Source organism: Ascaphus truei, chromosome 11 (assembly GCF_040206685.1).
Source record: "Ascaphus truei isolate aAscTru1 chromosome 11, aAscTru1.hap1, whole genome shotgun sequence".
Classification (NCBI taxonomy): domain Eukaryota; kingdom Metazoa; phylum Chordata; class Amphibia; order Anura; family Ascaphidae; genus Ascaphus; species Ascaphus truei.
In genome coordinates, this window is record NC_134493.1 from 57,373,379 (window position 1) to 57,391,540 (window position 18,162).

An 18,162-nucleotide genomic window follows, 5' to 3' on the forward strand; every position below is an offset into this window, starting at 1 on the left:
GCGCATACATACAGTGTAATAAATAACAGTTAGACAGCCCTCACAATGGTAAATGTATGAATTAATTAGTGCAGCGTGGAACAAGGAGGAACCCTATTTCCTCCACAACAATAAATACAAAACAATGTTGAACACATACCCCCAGGCCGGGGGTAAAGGTCAATATAACAATATACGTAGGTCTTCTCCCTCCTTCCCCTACGTATATTGTTATATTGACCTTTACCCCCTGGAGGTATGTGTTCAGTTCTTCATTAAATCTTTTTGGCCTCCACCCATTTTTAATGTGTCATTTATGGGAACATTGTTTTGTACATACATATAGTGCTTCTAACATTTGAACCCGGTAAGCACTGCATACTGTATATATCATGCACCACATGATGTTTGCCGGAGCGTGTGTTTCCTCGTCTCTATGCAGCGGAAGAAATACATGAGATAGTATAACATTGGTAGTTTCCTGGAACCAGGGTCACGAATGATGTGTGAATGATTCCAGTAAGCTCAACTCATGTCCTCCCTCTTCCAAAGCATGACAAGTCCTTAATGTCTTTCTTAATTTTATTGCTGGATTAGAAAACACAGGAACTTGTGGGTGTAATGTAGGTAGAGAGTGCTTCTCTATGTGGGATGCTTCTGTGAGGTTAGACTATGGTAAGAGAGAAAGGCCTTACCAGGGGTGGATGCAGACAGGTCTGTACTCACTGTAATCTAGGATGGAAAAGAAAGTGAGGGGCAGGGGTCACACTAAAGGTTGAGTGGGACTGCACTAACTGTCAGCAAAAGACAGGGGAGAACATGGAAAAGTCCATTAACTGGGAGGACTGGAGAAGCTGCAGTAGCAGTTCACTGATTATGTGCTCAGAGGCAAAAAAATGCAACATTGTTGCATGTTACACAGGCACAGTGTGTGTATGTGGAGCCAATGCCTGCAGCTGAACTTAAGGAGCTGACAAGCAGAAGGGGGGTCGGGCAGGAATGTGATTCTTGTTCCATGACACTCCCCGTCTGGTATCTGGAGATACCACTATATAACTGGAATATGTGGAACATATGTGCAATGCATAACAAAGATAACATCACATTCTCAAACAATGCAAGAGTCCATGTCCACATAGCGATGTGACACCGGCCGGTATCACTGGTATCAAGGTCCCTTGGCCAAGGTTCTTTGGCAAAGGATGCAGGGTGGATGCACAGCTCCAGGTTTGCTGGTTGCACCACAATGTCTTTGTATAAAAGTCTCTGGCACTGTTTCCTTTTAGTCTTGTGAGAGAACAGTCCTTTTGTCTCTGTAGTTTCACCCACAGAGTGTATCCCCTTGTAGGTATACCAGCCGTGGCAGCCTGTTGCTCTATCACCTGGCGTTTGGCAGAAGGAGAGGGCTTTTGGCTCCTTGTGGGAGCGGATTACTGTCCCTGGGAAACTGGTTGTCGAATGTAATCCAATAAAGGGGGCGTCGTTCAGGGAGACTCCCTGAAGCTGAGCGCTGGGGTTGAACATTACCCGGATTTGATCGGGTACCGGAGGGTGGTAGGCCCCAGGTGATTGGAGGTACCGACATTCTTTGCCTTCCTCCATTAGAGGTGCTGGCTTTGCGTGGCCGGTAAAGAATATCTTCTGGATGAAGACCACAAAGTTGTTTTTGGTCTCTGGTTCCCTTTGTGGGCCGCAGAGGTGCGAGGTGAACCTAGAGATGGCATGTTCTCCATTGTTTGGGAAGCGCCTCCTTGGTGAACGGAATGGTAGCGGAGTCACCCGACTGCTTAGTCCGTCTTTAGAGAGCTCCTTGACAGTTAACCTCGGGAATCCTCTATCTTCCCTCGAGGGTGTTTGTTTGTCATCGTTCCTTGTTGTCTGGAACGCTGTGCACCGTAGTTCATCGGTACATTTCTCTTGCACGAGAACATCTCCGCGTAGTTTGGTGAAACGCTTTTGTGTTTCTTTGTTGACTGCCATCGGGAGGTTGTTTTCTCCCTGGACATGACGAAGAACAGTCTCTTTTGTCCTTGTAAATCCTTTTGGGAAATGTCTCTGCAATTGTCCCCTCTTACGTGTTTGAACGAACAGTCCTTTTGACACTGTGGCTTCGCCTGTGGGGCGCAATCTTTTGCGGCTATGCCAGCCGTGGCAATTGGTTGCTCTGTTGCTTGATACTCTGTGGAGAGGAACAACTGTACGTCTTAATTGTGCCCTTGCTCGCGGGAGTATTGTCTGATTGTTTGTTGTTTTTAGGACGATCCCTTTGTCGGTCACCTTTGGGAGGTTCCTCTCTTCCTTCGGTGGAGTCGACTCATCATCCTTGGCTGTCTGGACTGCTGAGTATCCTAAGCCATTGTCGCATCCCATCGGCGTGAGGATGTCTTTGTTGGTCTCAGGGGTATGACCTTGTTTTTCCTCTTCACTTGGCCCTTCGGTCACTTGGAGATGGCCAAGACATGGTTCAGAGAGAGATGTGTGTCCACATTCTGTCACCTCCGTTCTGCGGGCATCAACGTAGTCTTGCCCGTGCTCTCTGTTAGTGTACGAGTTGCCCACTATCACCCATCCTAGGTCGAGTCTTTGGGCGTATGGCGCGTTGTGGGGTCCGTTGTGCTGTTTACGGACTTTATGTACCCTCATGATGTCCCTACCGAGCAGCAGCAGGATCTTGGCGTCTTGTTCCACCGGCCGGATGTGGTTGGCTATTCCTTTGAGGTGGGGGTAATGGAGTGCCACGTCTGGTGTGGGTATCTCGTCCCTGTTTGTGGCCATGTGGTTGCACTCGATGAGTGTGGGAAGGGGCATGTTCACTTTGCCGTCTATTGAGCATATGGTGTAGCCGTTCACTCTTCTCCCTGTGGTCTCCGTTTGCCCTGCGCACGTTCTGAGAGTGTAAGGAAAGGCACCATCTTGTATGTTAAACATGTCGAAGAACTCTGACCTGACCAGTGATCGGTTGCTCTGGTCGTCGAGGATTGCGTACATCCGAATAGCCTTCTCAGGTTGTCCCTGGGGGTGCACTGCGACAAGGCATATTTTGGAACAGGACATTTTGTCACCTTCTTTTCCGCAAACCTCAGTGCGCTGAGATGTGACGGATGTTGGCTCTCCTTCTTCTTTCTCCCCGCCATGCTCCGCTATGGAGGATGGGTTCTTGAGTTGGTGGAGTGTCATCGCCTCTGGGTGTAACGCTGTCACGTGCTTGTCACTCTCGCACACTGTGCATTTGATCTCTTCCTTACAGTCCCTGGCTAGATGGGTCGTGGAACCGCAGCACTTGAAGCAAACTCCGAATTCTCCAAGTAACCTCTTGCGTTCCTCTAGGGACTTCATCCTGAACCCAAAGCACTTGTTGAGTGGGTGTGGCTTCTTGTGTATGGGACATTCCCTGTTTGGGTCCCTTGGTTCCTTGTCTCCGGCGACCGACTGATCGGGAGTAGTTTGGGCCGTGGGAGGCACGTCCGTCCTGCGGGCCGAGATGGGTGTTTGGGGGTTACCATATCTCGTCGCTGGTCTCTCGTTCTTCGGGCTGCTTGCACTGTATGTGGTTTGCGCACCTAAGATGAAACTGGGATCGTTTCTTGTCTTTGCCGCTTCGCAGATGAAGCTCACGAAGAATGAGAATGGGGGGAAGACAACCTGCTTCTCCCTTTTGTATTTGGAACCTTGTGAAAGCCACCTTTCTTGGAGGTTGAAGGGTAGCTTCTCCAGGATGGGTCTCACTCCACGAGCTGAATCTAGGGCGTTGAGACCTATTAAGGAATGGTCTTTCCTTGCGGACTCCAGTTCTTGCAGCAGGTCTCCAAGATCTCGTAACTTCGAGTAGTCTTTACTTGTGATCTTGGGGAAGCTCTCGATTCTTTTGAAGAGCGAATCCTCGACTGCTTCAGGGCTGCCATAGGTCTCTTCTAGCCTTTCCCACACTAGGTCAAGACCTACTTGGGGTTGATGCGCGTTTGCCGTCCGAAGTCTCTGCGCTTGCTCCCTGGATACGTTCCCCAAGAACTTAACTAACAGGTTGAGCTCTTCCCTTGCTGAGAAGTCCAAGCTGTCGATTGCGTCTTTGAACGTGAACTTCCACGTCCGGTAGTTCTCAGGGCGGTCGTCGAAGCTGATGAGTCCTGCGTGCACCAAGTCGCGCCGGATCATGTACTTGGCTATGTCTGTCAGACCTGAGACGTCGGCGCGTTTGCCCCGTTCTGAGGTAGTTGCTGGGACGGTCTTTGCGGTCGCCTCTTCCTTGGCGTGGACGCGTGATGACTGCCGGCCAGTGTGAGGGGCTGTTTTCTCCCGCGTGGGTGTACCTGGATTACGAGCCTGTTGTGGTGCATCCGTGTGCGCTCTGGCGTGTGGATCACTGTTGCGGCTGTGGCTATCCCAGGCAGCGTGTGCCATTGACGGAGCAGCGTCTTCTCCTCGTGGTCCTAGCGAGTCTTCGTTGTCTGTGGTGTCGCTCCCTCCGTGTTGAGATGGTGCGCTGGTGTTTACACTGAAGAGGCTCCTTACATAGTCTTCAGTGCGTTGGGCTGGATCCTCTGAGGCAATCCGTCTGTAGGGTAGCTCCCCGCCGTCCTGTCTCGCAGCTGCTTCTAGGACTTCGGCTTGGGCTATGGCGGCAGCGGCGTCTTCTTCTTTGCTTAGAGCCTCTAGATCCGCGTCTAATTCGGCCTTTCTACGTGCATTGGCAGCGGCGGTGGTAGCAGCGGCGGCGGCAGCAGCGGCGGCGGCATTGGCAGCGGAGGCGGCGGCGGCGACCTGCTCCTCCTCTTCTATGCGCGCCTTTTCTGCCCTTACGGCTGCCTCTCTCCGACCATATTCGGCCCGGGCACGTGCGGCCTCTGCAGCGGCTCTCGCCTTGGTAGCGTTTGTGCTTGCGCTGGACGCGTTAGACTGCGCTGATCTTGCTGACCTTGATGAGTGTCTGGATGTGCTTGAGCGCTGCGATGCGGTTTCCAGCAAAAGGTCCTTTCTCCTACTCTCAGCCTCCGTGATAGTGGTACGTACGCGGCTGTGTCGTGCCAGGTCAATGTTACTCTGTAAGTCTCTTTCTTGCAGGCTTTCGCTGGTGTTGGCCCTGGTCAGGTAAGTAACGTATGCCTCTGACAGCTCTTGATAACGCGAGTGATCAGTCCTTAATTGCGTTATTGCCTGCTCGAGCTGCTGCGCATAGTTGCCAATACTAGTGACATTGCGTATTCCCAGTGTGGTTGTTTCCCAGGCCAACTCTAATTTAGCGCGGTGCGCTTCAATGTCACTCTCATATTTTTCGCGGCCCTTTTGTGTCAGTGTGACTGTCCGTTTGGGCCTTGCGCCTGCCTGCGCCTGTTGCAGATGCGCAGCGGTCTCTGTATCTGAGAGATCGCTTTCCTGCGTGATGTCTGGTGAGGCTCTGAGTTCTGCCATGCTGTTGGTGTGTGTAGGCCTTTTGCCAGTGCGTGTGGCGTGCGGTCTTTTACCTTATCAGCGTAGGGCGTCTGTCTCAGATGGTGCCGAGCGGTGTCCTGCAGCGTGCAGCGTTGGGGTAGCTGTACTTACAGGTGTCCGTTGGCTCCTCACTGTGGGGCCGAGCAGCGGGTGGACTCAGACAGAGAAAAAGGCAATTAGGTTTGTGTGTACAGTCTGTTTGCAAAGCTGCTGCCTTGTGTGCAGGGTTGCTCGTGCAGTGTAAGCTGCTTGCTTCTCTGTAAGGTTGCAGGCTGTGTGCAGTTTGCTGTATAAAGCTTGCTGCCCTGTCTGGCAGAGTGAAGCTGCTGCTTGTCCTGGGGTGCAGAGACTATTCTGTTTAGCATAAAGTCTTTGAGTAGTAGCTCCTGTGTGATTCCCTAACACAGGTCTTTGTTTTACTGTTCTGTTTAAACTGCTGCTTGTTTTGCAGAAAGCTGTAGCAGTTTGCTGTATAGCTGTGTAGAGCTGCACTTTTGTAGCACGAAGGCTGTGAGTGATAGCTTCTGCGTAGACCTCTAATACACGGTCTCTCTCTTACTTTCCTGGAACCAGGGTCACGAATGATGTGTGAATGATTCCAGTAAGCTCAACTCATGTCCTCCCTCTTCCAAAGCATGACAAGTCCTTAATGTCTTTCTTAATTTTATTGCTGGATTAGAAAACACAGGAACTTGTGGGTGTAATGTAGGTAGAGAGTGCTTCTCTATGTGGGATGCTTCTGTGAGGTTAGACTATGGTAAGAGAGAAAGGCCTTACCAGGGGTGGATGCAGACAGGTCTGTACTCACTGTAATCTAGGATGGAAAAGAAAGTGAGGGGCAGGGGTCACACTAAAGGTTGAGTGGGACTGCACTAACTGTCAGCAAAAGACAGGGGAGAACATGGAAAAGTCCATTAACTGGGAGGACTGGAGAAGCTGCAGTAGCAGTTCACTGATTATGTGCTCAGAGGCAAAAAAATGCAACATTGTTGCATGTTACACAGGCACAGTGTGTGTATGTGGAGCCAATGCCTGCAGCTGAACTTAAGGAGCTGACAAGCAGAAGGGGGGTCGGGCAGGAATGTGATTCTTGTTCCATGACAGGTAGTGTAGGACCTGCTGAAATGGGGTCACCATGACATGGTTGTAGGTGTAACCCGGTCCCCCAGTTTCCTGTTTCCCCTCCCTTACCTCCTTGCGGGGAGGTGTAAGTGGTGACGGGCTCACCGAAGGCTCCGGCGGCCTTCTCCACAGGGCGCCACCATCTTGCGCAGGGTTTACGCATGCGCAGTTGAGTGCCAGGAGTCGCGGCGGCCCTTACTAAATTTGCGCATGCGCAGTGCGCTAGGCGCATGCAGCAGCAATAGGAAAGGCTCATTAGGGGAACTACATCTCCCATGATGCTCAGGGAGATTGGACCAGGTAACTCACAGCAGCCAATAGGGATGTAGGATTTCCCCTGCAGGAGAGAGCTACATTTGGCGCGCTTAGAAGCGCGAGTCAGTTGGAGCTGGGAAAAAGACAGGGTAGGAGGTATGTGCTGGGGTCTGTGACTCCTGCACTAGGCCAGAATCACCCCTGTTAGGCACCAGCTAGGCTCCGACTCCCCTCAGCTTGTGGTTGCTGCAGGGACCGCCCCATAGGATAGGGACATGGTCCTGTCGAACCAGCAATAGTGAGGGACACAGCCAGGATGGTGGCATCCTGGCCATTGGTGGTCTTGGACCAGATCACCTCTGAAGAGACTATTGTTGAGGTGGATGCCTCACGTGGAGACTCTCCCCCACAAGGACAGACGCACCGGAGTTGACAAGCACAGTTGGGTTCGTGAACCCCGTCCAAGGACACAGCGCACCCGGGTGTGGACACACCCGGCAGGTACCTTCCTCAAAGTGCACCAACACACACAGTATAGTGGCAACGCTGACCATATATAGAGGGTGGGGCTATATCCTTGTGGACACTAGGGTGGTAGGGTGCCCGAGGGCCTCATAAGGTACTGTGGTCAAGAGTGTGGGACGTTGGTGGGTGGTTACGGCCGTGTGAGGCAGGCGGGTAGCTGTAACCAGTAGGTAGGAAGATACTAGGGCGCTCCAATGTGGCTCACTCTGGGATAAGAAGTGTATACTGATGCGTGTAAGATAAGTGAATGAACGCAAGTAGTGGGGCCAAGAATAATAAAAATAATTAAAACAATACTGGCCCGGTGTGGATACTGCAGCTCAACCCAAGGAGGTTCGTCCCAACGATCCTCAAATGGTATGTCGAGAAGGATAGGGGAGCGCAAAAAGAAAAGCAGTGTAAATATAACACAACTTGGAACAGTAGCTCGTTAACTAAACATCAGCATGCAATCCAAAGGTGGCAAGCAGGGGAGGATACACAGACCCAACAGTGCAAGCCCCAATGGTGTCAACCCCAAAAGGGGAGTGACCAGGGAAATGGGGAATAAGGTGAAATATAATATGGACTCACACGGCCATGTGTGAGTCTATACTGCACAGGGTGTCTTGAACACAGGGTCTCTGGCGTAACGTCCCTCTGCGTACGCGGGGGTTGAGGTGTAGAGGGATGGACCCTCGTAGTGTACCAAATGCCAATAGGGTAGAGAATTCCCAGATGATGCGGTTAAAACACAGGGTTTAATAGCGTAACAAAACACAAGCTACAATGCACTCACATGAATAAAAACAGCCGTGCTCCTGACTGATCCGGGCTGCGACTCGCTAGGAACGCCTCTGTAGACCGCGTCCGGTCTGCAGAGCTGGAGGGTGGTGATGACGGAGCGCTACAGTGGTCAGCAGGATCCAGGAAAGTGAACGTTGCCAGAACTACGCATTTCGTATCTCGCGATACTTCATCAGGTATCAACAAACCCTGGTACAATCAGGTTTGCCAGTAGTTGATATGGGGTTTTCCCCCTCTGAGGAGCTGCATTTGAGTGACAGCGGGAGGCGGTGACATCAGGCCTGGGCATGACCAATCGTTAGCCAGACCTGGTGCCCTCCTCCTGACTGTACTTAAACGCAGAGCCGCACTAAATTCCGGAGTGCCTTTCCCCACTTGAGGAAGGCAGGTCCCACAGTGGAAAGGCTGACTATTGGGCCTTTTCTAATCCTCTTCCCTCCGGGGAAGAGTGAGTGTGGACCATACCACTGCCTCTGATAGGGAGGCAGGGAAGAGCTAGGACGGCTGCGGGTGTCCTTGGCCTGTAGTGCACCCTCACTGTGCTGCACTCCTCTGGCATATCCCATGCCACCACGGATGTTCCCCATCCTGCTCATCCCACACGTGTGCGCCACGTGGCTGGAGAAACTGGAGCCGCTGGCCCCGCCTCCGTTCTCGTCAGCGCATCAGTGATACGAAACGCGCGTGAACTTCACACGGGCGGCGCGCACACACAGCAAATCAGAGACTGGCTTCTCTGCATCAGACACCAGCTACTGCTGATTCCTCTTCCGCCTATCACATGACCACCTATTGCTGAGTCCTCCTCACTACAGACATCCCATTGGTTCCTGCTAGTATATATGCAAAGTCAGCACCTTGGCAAGATGGCTGAGCATAAGACTTCATTCAGTGCGAAGTGCTTACTGCCTCCCTGCTCATACCTTGCATCTTAGTTTCTGTGTTTCTCCATGTCTGACCTTGGCTAGTATCTGGACTCCGAACCTCTCCGCTCCTGACCCCGGCTTTACCAATGATGATCCGAACCTCTCCGCTCCTGACCCCGGCTTTACCAATAACGATCCGAACCTCTCCGCTCCTGACCCCGGCTTTACCAAAGACGATCCGAGCCTCTCCGCTCCTGACCCCGGCTTTACCAACGACGATCTTGTGACAGGAGCTTTGTGACAGGCTATGAATAATACACCACCAAAGATAACTGGGTTGAACTGGACGAGACTTAGATATGATAAAATATAATTTATTCCTTGAAAAAGGTGAACACACGAGATATACAAATAACAGACAAAATATGGACACTTACTTAATGGTTAGGACAAGAAAGCCATCAGGATACAGGATGGGCCATTTCTTCCATAATTCAGTTTCAGATGTTGACATCACAGCAATACATGAAGATCATACATGAAGACACATGAAAGACATTTGAGTAAGGGGTGACTCTGACTTATATACCATTTCAACCCTTCCCTTACACTCAAGGCGCCGAGCTGTCTAGCAAAAATCTCTTTGAAGCAGATTTTGGCTTCCATTGTAAGTGTGAAGTATCACACTTAAAAACACCCCAGGTCCTTGGTTCCTGCCCCCAGTATAAACAATTGGGGCAGTTACCTCTTGATCACCGGGCTATGTTAATTCTTGCAGGATACTCTCCATGCCCTATTAGCATAGCAGATGGGGGTCTGCATTGTCAGAGCAGACCCAAAACCCCATATACATTTTAATACCTACACATATTAAAATACCCGGTTCTGGTAGGTCCAGCGGGTCCAAACTTTCCAGACCTTAATGCCGGAAGTGGTACACTATAGGGTCCAAATTTCAGCCCGCTACAACCTTCGGAACCGGAGTTATACAAATATCACATAAACCGTTTCATATTTTATTATAAAAATCTCCACTAAAAGAAATCTCAGCGTTTCACTAAATCTCCATTGAAAACAATGGGCTCCGCCGCCTTGGGTTTCAATGGAGCAACTCCGACGTTGTAGTCAATGGAGTTTCCCGCCATAGACTTTCAATGGAGGAACCGCCGCCATTGAAGTCTATGAGAAAATCCACAAATCTTTACCTTCGTCCACACTCCGTCTGGTTGGTCTGAGGGGGCTGGGAAGGGGCATGCATTAAAGCCGGAACCTTGGCTATTTGTCACCCAAATCCCATCCCTCTGGTCATTCCAGAACCGGAGATATGGACTTACACATTTCAACATTTTACACTTAGTCGTTTTTTCGCCATGCTGCTTTTCCCCATTGGAATCAATGGCCGGCGCCGCCATTGACAATGCATGGCGCCCACCGCCATTAGATTCAATGGTGCGACCCTCCTTCTCCGCTCGACCCTTTATGGGGGTCCCTCATTCCCGGACCCGGTGTGGATTGTGTGTGGGGGTTCCTAGGGGTTAGGGACAAAAAGAACTTTATTCCCAGGGGCCCTAGAACCCAAGATTCCTACGCCAATTGTCGTTGAACTTGACCGTAGTGATTACACTCTTTTAAAAGACATTGTTTCCGCTTTTGCGGTCTGCGGTTTGGATGGCTGCCAACCTGTTCCTCGAGGCCGGCGTTGAGGAATCTCCATTGAAGTTAATGAGCCCATTGACTTACAATGGGAAACCGCCGCTCCTCGTCTCGGACGCCACCTGCTGGTCGTTGCTGGAAAACAGGTCCAAAACCGCTACTTCTGCCATTAGAAAGCATGGAGGCTCAATGGCGACCTATGGACGGCTGCAAAATGGAGCCTGAAAAGGCGGGAAAATTACACAAAGGGCTATAATCACTATTTTAACATTAACCCCTTCCCTCCCGCATCAACCCTAGTGTATGTGTGAGTGCAAACACCAGGATACCACAATAAATTTACACAGGGGAATAAACATTTGGATACTGAAGCAAAGCAAAACACATTACTGGACCTCAGTCCAGTTAACCCCTTGCTTCCCTGATGAGAGTAGAGGGTGGCCAAATGGGGGTGTAACCCCTTTAATCCCGGGCCAAATCCTCTCTATCATGACAGATCTGCACTTCTCCAACCCCGACCACTGCAAGTACCCACGACAATCCCAGCTTCTCCAACCCCGGCCCAGCTACCCACTACCAATCTAAACTCTGGACGCTCCCTCGTCGCTGGAGGATGGTTATTCTATGGTCCCCACCTGGGCCTCGAATTTTATATTCTAGTTTATTTCAGCCTAGAAATATTTCAAAGCAATTGTAAACCAACCTCACTCTGATGATACCCATCAAGGTTGAAACATGTCTGTGAGTGATCTGTACTTGCTTTGCTAGTCCCATGCTGTGCCTAAAAGCGGTGTGAACGGCGATACATCAGCTTAAATGGGCTCCATGTGATTGGATATTCCAGGCAAAAGGTGACACATTGTGTGCTCATTTGCATGTCATTTCCCAGAATCCCTTGCTGCAGTGGGAGCACTGTATGCGAGGTTTTAATGGTGAAAGGCTGGGGTGCAGACCTGTCTAAGACATGTGAATGTGCTCACAAGTGATATTCTTTATTGGCTATATATATATATATATATATATATATATATATGTATATTTGTATAGATGATAGATATTGATCTGTATTTTGCACAGTTATGAGACTTGTATTGACCTTGTATTGACCTTAAGTGCCTTTCAAACTCGTTCATCTGCTAAGTGAGTAATGTTCCCTTTTGTTTTTCACCCTCTCTTAGTCCCTCCGTTGGTCACTCCCTCAGAACCCCCTGCAGTGTGTGGCACCCCAGTGGTCACAAGTCGGATAGTTGGGGGTACGGATGCTGTGGAAGGAGAGTGGCCCTGGCAGATCAGCCTGCAGTACCTGGATTCTCATATATGTGGAGGGTCCCTGATCGCCCCCCAGTGGGTTCTGACTGCCACACACTGCGTTGCTGGGTGAGTCTCTTAGTCCTCAGTGTCCGCAGCTGCGATGGCGTGCGCGGCACACAGAAGGTACGGCCCTCTATGGGGCCGGCCCCAGTGGCTGCCTGCATGCGCCTGCGGGAAGCGCGATGCACAACCGCCTTTGCCAAAAGACATTTGTCGCAGCTGAGCATTGCCCACGTCACGGCGGCGGCACAGCCAATGAAGATGAACCAGCCGCGTGATGTCATGGCCGCGCCCCCACCACGCCCCCCCGTCTTGATATTTTCTTCCCCCCTGCAGCTCAAGCACAGAGCGCAGATCAGGGCTTGCACCCATGCACACGTTGCCAGGCGCGCGTGCACGATCTGACACTGGCGCTGTAGCCTTAAGCGTCACCTCTTATCAGGTTCTGTATTATCAGAGCAGTGAATGAGGGGATTTGAGGGACTTTTAGCAGAACGTTTATGCAAACCCATAGAGTGTACAGTAATTACTGGTAGTACTACTATTACAACCACTACTATTACTACCACTAGTAGCTTTAAAATTTAGTATCCACCAAACCTTTCATACTTAGAGGACAATACTCAATACTCTAGGTTCGGTTTCTGTTCATTGCAATACATACATGTTACATGTTGAAATGTGCAGTAATCCGGTAACACGTTGTAATCTGGTTAATTTTAGTCTTTACACGGGCCAATCACAGACATGCATTTACCATACTGTAATGATCACTCAGGCAACATGCTCAGGTATTTATTGCCCTAAAACCTGTCCTGTTGGTAGCCTGAGCAGACTGAGCTTGGCTCACCCTTGTATAAATGTAGATGCTGAAGTGCGAGAACAACGTCACCAGATTTATATGTTTGTTTTTTGTGCTATTTTATGTCCATTTCCCACAGGTCTTCCAACCCATTGAGATATAAAGTTTACCTGGGCATGTACCAGCTGTCCGGATATAATCCTCATGGGGTCTTGGTCAGGGTGCAGAGTATCATAGTTAACCACCTGTATACCGGGATGGAGAGCATAGGGGACATCGCTCTGGTGAAGCTGGAGAGCCCTGTCAACTATACCCATTACATCCTCCCTGTCTGCCTGCCGGCTGCGTCTGTCACCTTCCCATGTGGCATGGAATGCTGGGTAACTGGCTGGGGCGATGTGGCTTCAGGAGGTAAGTCTTCTATCTATAACCCTCCCTCCTCGTCCTAGGGAGGTTACATCATTGTGCAAAGGTTCGCTTCTCAACATGGGTTACCCTGACTCGGGCGGGATTCGGGCGGCCGGGCGATGAGGGTAGCGAGGATGTAGAACAATGGGCATCCGGAACTTTGTAGTACAACTGTCTTTGAGGCCGCGGACATGGTGCCTCGAGCTGCGCTCCTCCGCGCTGATGCTCAGGCCCGCCTGCTCAAGCAGGAGCTTTTTGGTGTCCTGGCAGGCGAGGCAGCGAGCGCGCTTGGGAGGCGGGGCTAGCACGCCGTCAACGTCACGCCGCCGACGTCAAGGTCACGGCGTTCAAGAGAGAAGAGCTGCCATTGGCTGTTTGCCGGTCACGTGACCGGCCCTCCGCTCCCTTCAGCGCTCGAGCTTAAATTTGCCTGTCTCCTGATCTTCAGTCCACCTCCGCACGCTTGCGGAAGCACCTCCTAAAGCCGCCCTGATACAGGACGCCGGGGGTAAGTGGCAGCCTCAGCGCGGCTCAGCAGCGTCTTCCTAACCATGGCCCCGGCCTTATTCTTGTCACCAAGCACAGGGAACACTCATACACACATTGACAATGTTGCACTGTATTTTATATCAGACAGACATGAATACGGTTCTTCCATCAGTGCCCACTCTTCAACACTTCAATGCAGGTACATTGCCTTAGTTGCTATGAGAAGTGTGGGACCTGGCCCCCCTTGTTGCTTCAGAACCATCATCAGTATAAATCCAATTACTCTGGGCCCCTACGGGAATCCAGGTAAGTCTTTCTTACGTGACCCAGTACCTTTGGCCTGTATGGGAACTGCCACTTCCATACAAACTGAGGAACATTACTGCAGATCCGCGCTTAGAGCTGATCCTCCGACACCCAGGAGCCCTTTTTACCGATTCCCTCTGTTCCTTGTCCTGTAATATACAGGACTCCATTCCTTCTCTTGGGGATCCTTATGTAAAGGGTACTGTCTCTATCTGCAACATGATAAACAGGGGGCCTAGTCTGTGCTATTACGTTATAAAAATCATTTATCTACTCTCCCTGAGGCTCCTCTCCTCTTGGTCTCCAGAAACCTAACCTTCTCTGACCTTCCCCTTTTCTAATATACTCTCCGTGATGCCATGATCCCATGACAACATAGGATGGGGCTCGATACACTCCAACCTTCTAGTAACCCTTTACAAATGGGGTTTTATATAAATTAGATTAGTTTGGTATTGAGCGCTCAAATGCTGACACAGTTGTGGAAGGGATTATTTTCTTCCTATGTTTGTGGGTGAAGTTTGGTGGTAAGTGGTTTGTACTGGACAGTGTTCAAAACATGACTCATTAATTGAAGGTATTAAATCCTCTGTGTATCCCCAATATATGAGCCATCTGGATTGGTAGGGGTGACTGTCCATATAACATGGAATTAGTTCAGAATTAGATGTTAGAGTTCGCTACTTTGTTACTGACATTCACAGTCAGAAACCCTTAAAGGCTAAGTGATGCCAGGATCTGTATCTCTGCACCCACAGCGTGAATTGTGCAGTCCTACAAAGGCTCAGTGGACATTAGAAGTCAAGAGGTCCCAGACTCCGTGTCTTTGCACCTGTCAGATTTCGGTCCCAGGGGCTGGATCCTTAGACATCCAGTTATAGAGGTGACAGGTCTTATCATTCCTCAGTGAGCCTGCCAAACCCCAGGACTCTCCAGAAAGTGATGATCCCGCTGATAGACAGTGTAACATGTGACGAGATGTACCATGTGGGCTCATCAGTCAGTACCAGCAGCATCATCATCCAGGAAGAGAAGATCTGTGCTGGATACAAAGAAGGACAGAGAGACTCCTGCCAGGTTGGTCACCAAACCCCTGAAGTTCCTTATTTACTTTATAAGCCAAAGACTCCTAAAGAGTTGATTATCTGCTGGTAACCAATCCTGAGGGTGTGAATGATAGTGCAGACAGTGTACAGTATCAAACTCTCTTGTGCCAAACACTTTCATTGGCACAGACGGAAGGGGTCACCGAGGAAGGGCAGAAGTGGGGTACAGAATCCTGAGTGTAATACATGGCCCTGTGGTAGGGATCTGATCATAGCACTATTCCAAGTGATAATGACATAGTATTGCCAAGACGAGCAGTTTGCACAATAGTTATATATAATGGAGGTCATATTGGGGAGATGTTAACCTCATATTTTCTTTTATTAAAATGGTCAGTGTTTTCTTGCAGGGAGACTCCGGGGGACCTTTGGTGTGTAAGGTGCAGGGTGCCTGGTTCCAAGCTGGCATTGTAAGCGGGGGGGAGGGCTGCGCCATTTCAAATCGCCCCGGGGTGTACACCCTTGTGACCGCCTACGAGTCATGGATCAGCAGCTACGTACCAGGGGTGAAGTTCATCAAGCTGCAGAATATTCCTCAGCCCAGCACAAAGTGTGTTAGAAGCATCAGTACCAGCAGCAGTAATGGAAGCATCAGTACCAGCAGCACACGTGGCCCAGGTGAGGTGTTCCCCATCTCTAATGCTTTTATGCTCACCCCAAATCCTCACTAAACTTGAGAAATGAGACCAGCATCCCAAAGAAAGCGCAGAACAGAGTGAGGGGAAGAGGAAGATGTGCAAATCAGTAACATGAACAGGTCCAAAGCTAAAAGAGAAATGTACCAGAATTAAAACGGTACAGTACAATAAAAAAATTATTTTAAAACTATTCATTTAAGTATTATCAGTTGTATACTACAGATAAGGTACTAGATTGCATAGATATTATACTGTACATACTAATGTATTTAGCAGAGAGAGAGCGAGAGAAAGGAATATATATATATACACAGGTATATACATTATTCTGCGTCTTGCACAATTAAAAGACCTGTATTGACCTTAAGTGCGTTGCAAACTCTTTCATCTGTCAAGGAAAGTCACATTTTCTTTTCACTCTTAGTGACTCCCTCAGTCCCCCCTCCAGTGTGTGGCACCCCGATGGCCACCAGTCGGATAGTTGGGGGTACGGATGCTGAGGAAGGAGAGTGGCCCTGGCAGATCAGCCTGCAGTACCTGGGTTCTCATATATGTGGAGGGTCCCTGATCGCCCCCCAGTGGGTTCTGACTGCTGCACACTGTGTTGCTGGGTGAGTCTCTTAGTCCCCAGTGTCCGCTGCTGCGATGGTGTGCGCGGCACACAGAAGGTACGGCCCTCTATGAGGCCGGCCCCAGTGGCTGCCTGCATGCGCCTGCGGGAAGCGCGATGCACAACCGCCTTTGCCAAAAGACAAGAAATGTGTATTTTGGCACGGTGGCCGAGCATTGGCCACGTCATGGCGGCAGCACAGCCAATGAGGGCGAACAAGCTGTGTGACATCACGGCCGCGCCTCCACCACACCCACATCGCGATATTTTCTTTCCCCCTGCAGCTCAAGCACAGACCGCAGATCAGGGCTTGCACCCATGCACACGTCGCCAGGCGCATGTGCACGATCTGACACTGGCGCTGTAGCCTTAAGCGTCACCTCTTATCAGGTTCTGTATTATCAGAGCAGTGAATGGAGGGATCTGAGGGACTTTTAGCAGAACGTTTATGCAAACCCATAGAGTGTACAGTAATTACTGGTAGTACTACTATTACTACCACTACTATTACTACCACTACTATTACTACCACTAATATTACTACCACTAGTAGCTTTAAAATGCAGTATCCAAACCTTTCATACTCAGAGGACAATACTCGATGCTCTAGGTACGGTTTCTGTTCATTGCAATACATACATGTTACATGTTGAAATGTGCAGTAATCCGGTAACACGTTGCAATCTGGTTAATTTAATCATCAATTAAGCCATGTTTTTTTCTTCCACCTCTTCCTTATAAATGGGTCAGAAGCGGCGTACATGGGGAATCCCCTAATCATGTCCCCCTGACATTTGCTAAAATTCCCTTTCCTTGGTGCTAGTAATAATTACTGTGCTGTATGGAGCAGAGATCGGTGACCCCCACACTTGTCACCCTACTGACAGGGTGCTACGTACAGTCTTTACACGGGCCAATCACATACATGCATTTACCATACTGTAATTATCACTCAGACAACATGCTCAGGTATTTATTGCACTAAAACCTGTCCTGTTGGTAGCCTGAGCTTATTTATTTATTTATTTATAAAATATTTTACCAGGAAGTAATACATTGAGAGCTACCTCTCGTTTTCAAGTATGTCCTGGGCAGAGAGTTAAGACAAATAATACATGTTTACAAATAAAGTTACATAATGAGCAGGGTAATCATTATATACAAGACATTGCATGCACAGTTAAAGATAATTTGTATTATGGGCATATGAAACAATTACAGACCACATTAAAATGAGTGACAGCCTTAGATTTGAAAGAACATAGACTGGTGGTGGATGTAAGAGTCTCCAGTTGGTTGTTCCAGTTTTGGGGTGCACGGTAAGAGAAGGAGGAGTGGCCGGATACTTTGTTGAGCCTTGGGACCATGAACAGTCTTTTGGAGTCTGATCTAAGGTGATAGGTGCTGCATGTGGTAGGGGTGAGGAGCTTGTTCAGGTAGCTGGATAGCTTGCCCATAAAGAATTTGAAGGCAAGACAGAAAAGGTGAACTTTGCGCCTAGACTCGAGTGATGACCAATCTAGTTCTTTGAGCATTTCGCAGTGATGTGTGTTATAGTTGCATTGGAGAACAAAATGACAAATTGAGTTGTAGAGGGTGTCAAGATTGCTAAGGTGGGTTTGAGGTGCCGAGCCATATACTATGTCTCCGTAGTCAATAATTGGCATTAGCATCTGCTGTGCGATACGTTTTCTGACCAGGAGACTTAGGGAGGATTTGTTCCTGTAGAGTACCCCTAGTTTGGCATAGGTCTTAGTTGTCAGGGTATTAATGTGCATCCCGAATGTTAAGTGGGAGTCAAACCATATGCCCAGGTATTTAAAACAAGTAACAGGAGTTAGGGTGGTGTTAGTGTTGGTTGTAATCTGGAGCTCAGTCG

At 49.5% G+C, this 18,162-nt stretch overlaps 1 protein-coding gene across 1 annotated transcript in view; it reads left to right on the forward strand.

Annotated features, from left to right (window-relative positions):
- The window catches only part of LOC142462891 (transmembrane protease serine 9-like), an 83,678-nt gene that overhangs the window by 15,069 nt on the left and 50,447 nt on the right, over positions 1 to 18,162 (forward strand). Inside the window, exons 2-6 of the mRNA XM_075565105.1 lie at positions 11,792 to 11,990; positions 12,866 to 13,137; positions 14,837 to 15,006; positions 15,386 to 15,653; positions 16,098 to 16,284. Coding sequence (XP_075421220.1) covers positions 11,792 to 11,990; positions 12,866 to 13,137; positions 14,837 to 15,006; positions 15,386 to 15,653; positions 16,098 to 16,284 — 1,096 coding nt within the window. The remainder of the gene's footprint in view (positions 1 to 11,791; positions 11,991 to 12,865; positions 13,138 to 14,836; positions 15,007 to 15,385; positions 15,654 to 16,097; positions 16,285 to 18,162) is intronic.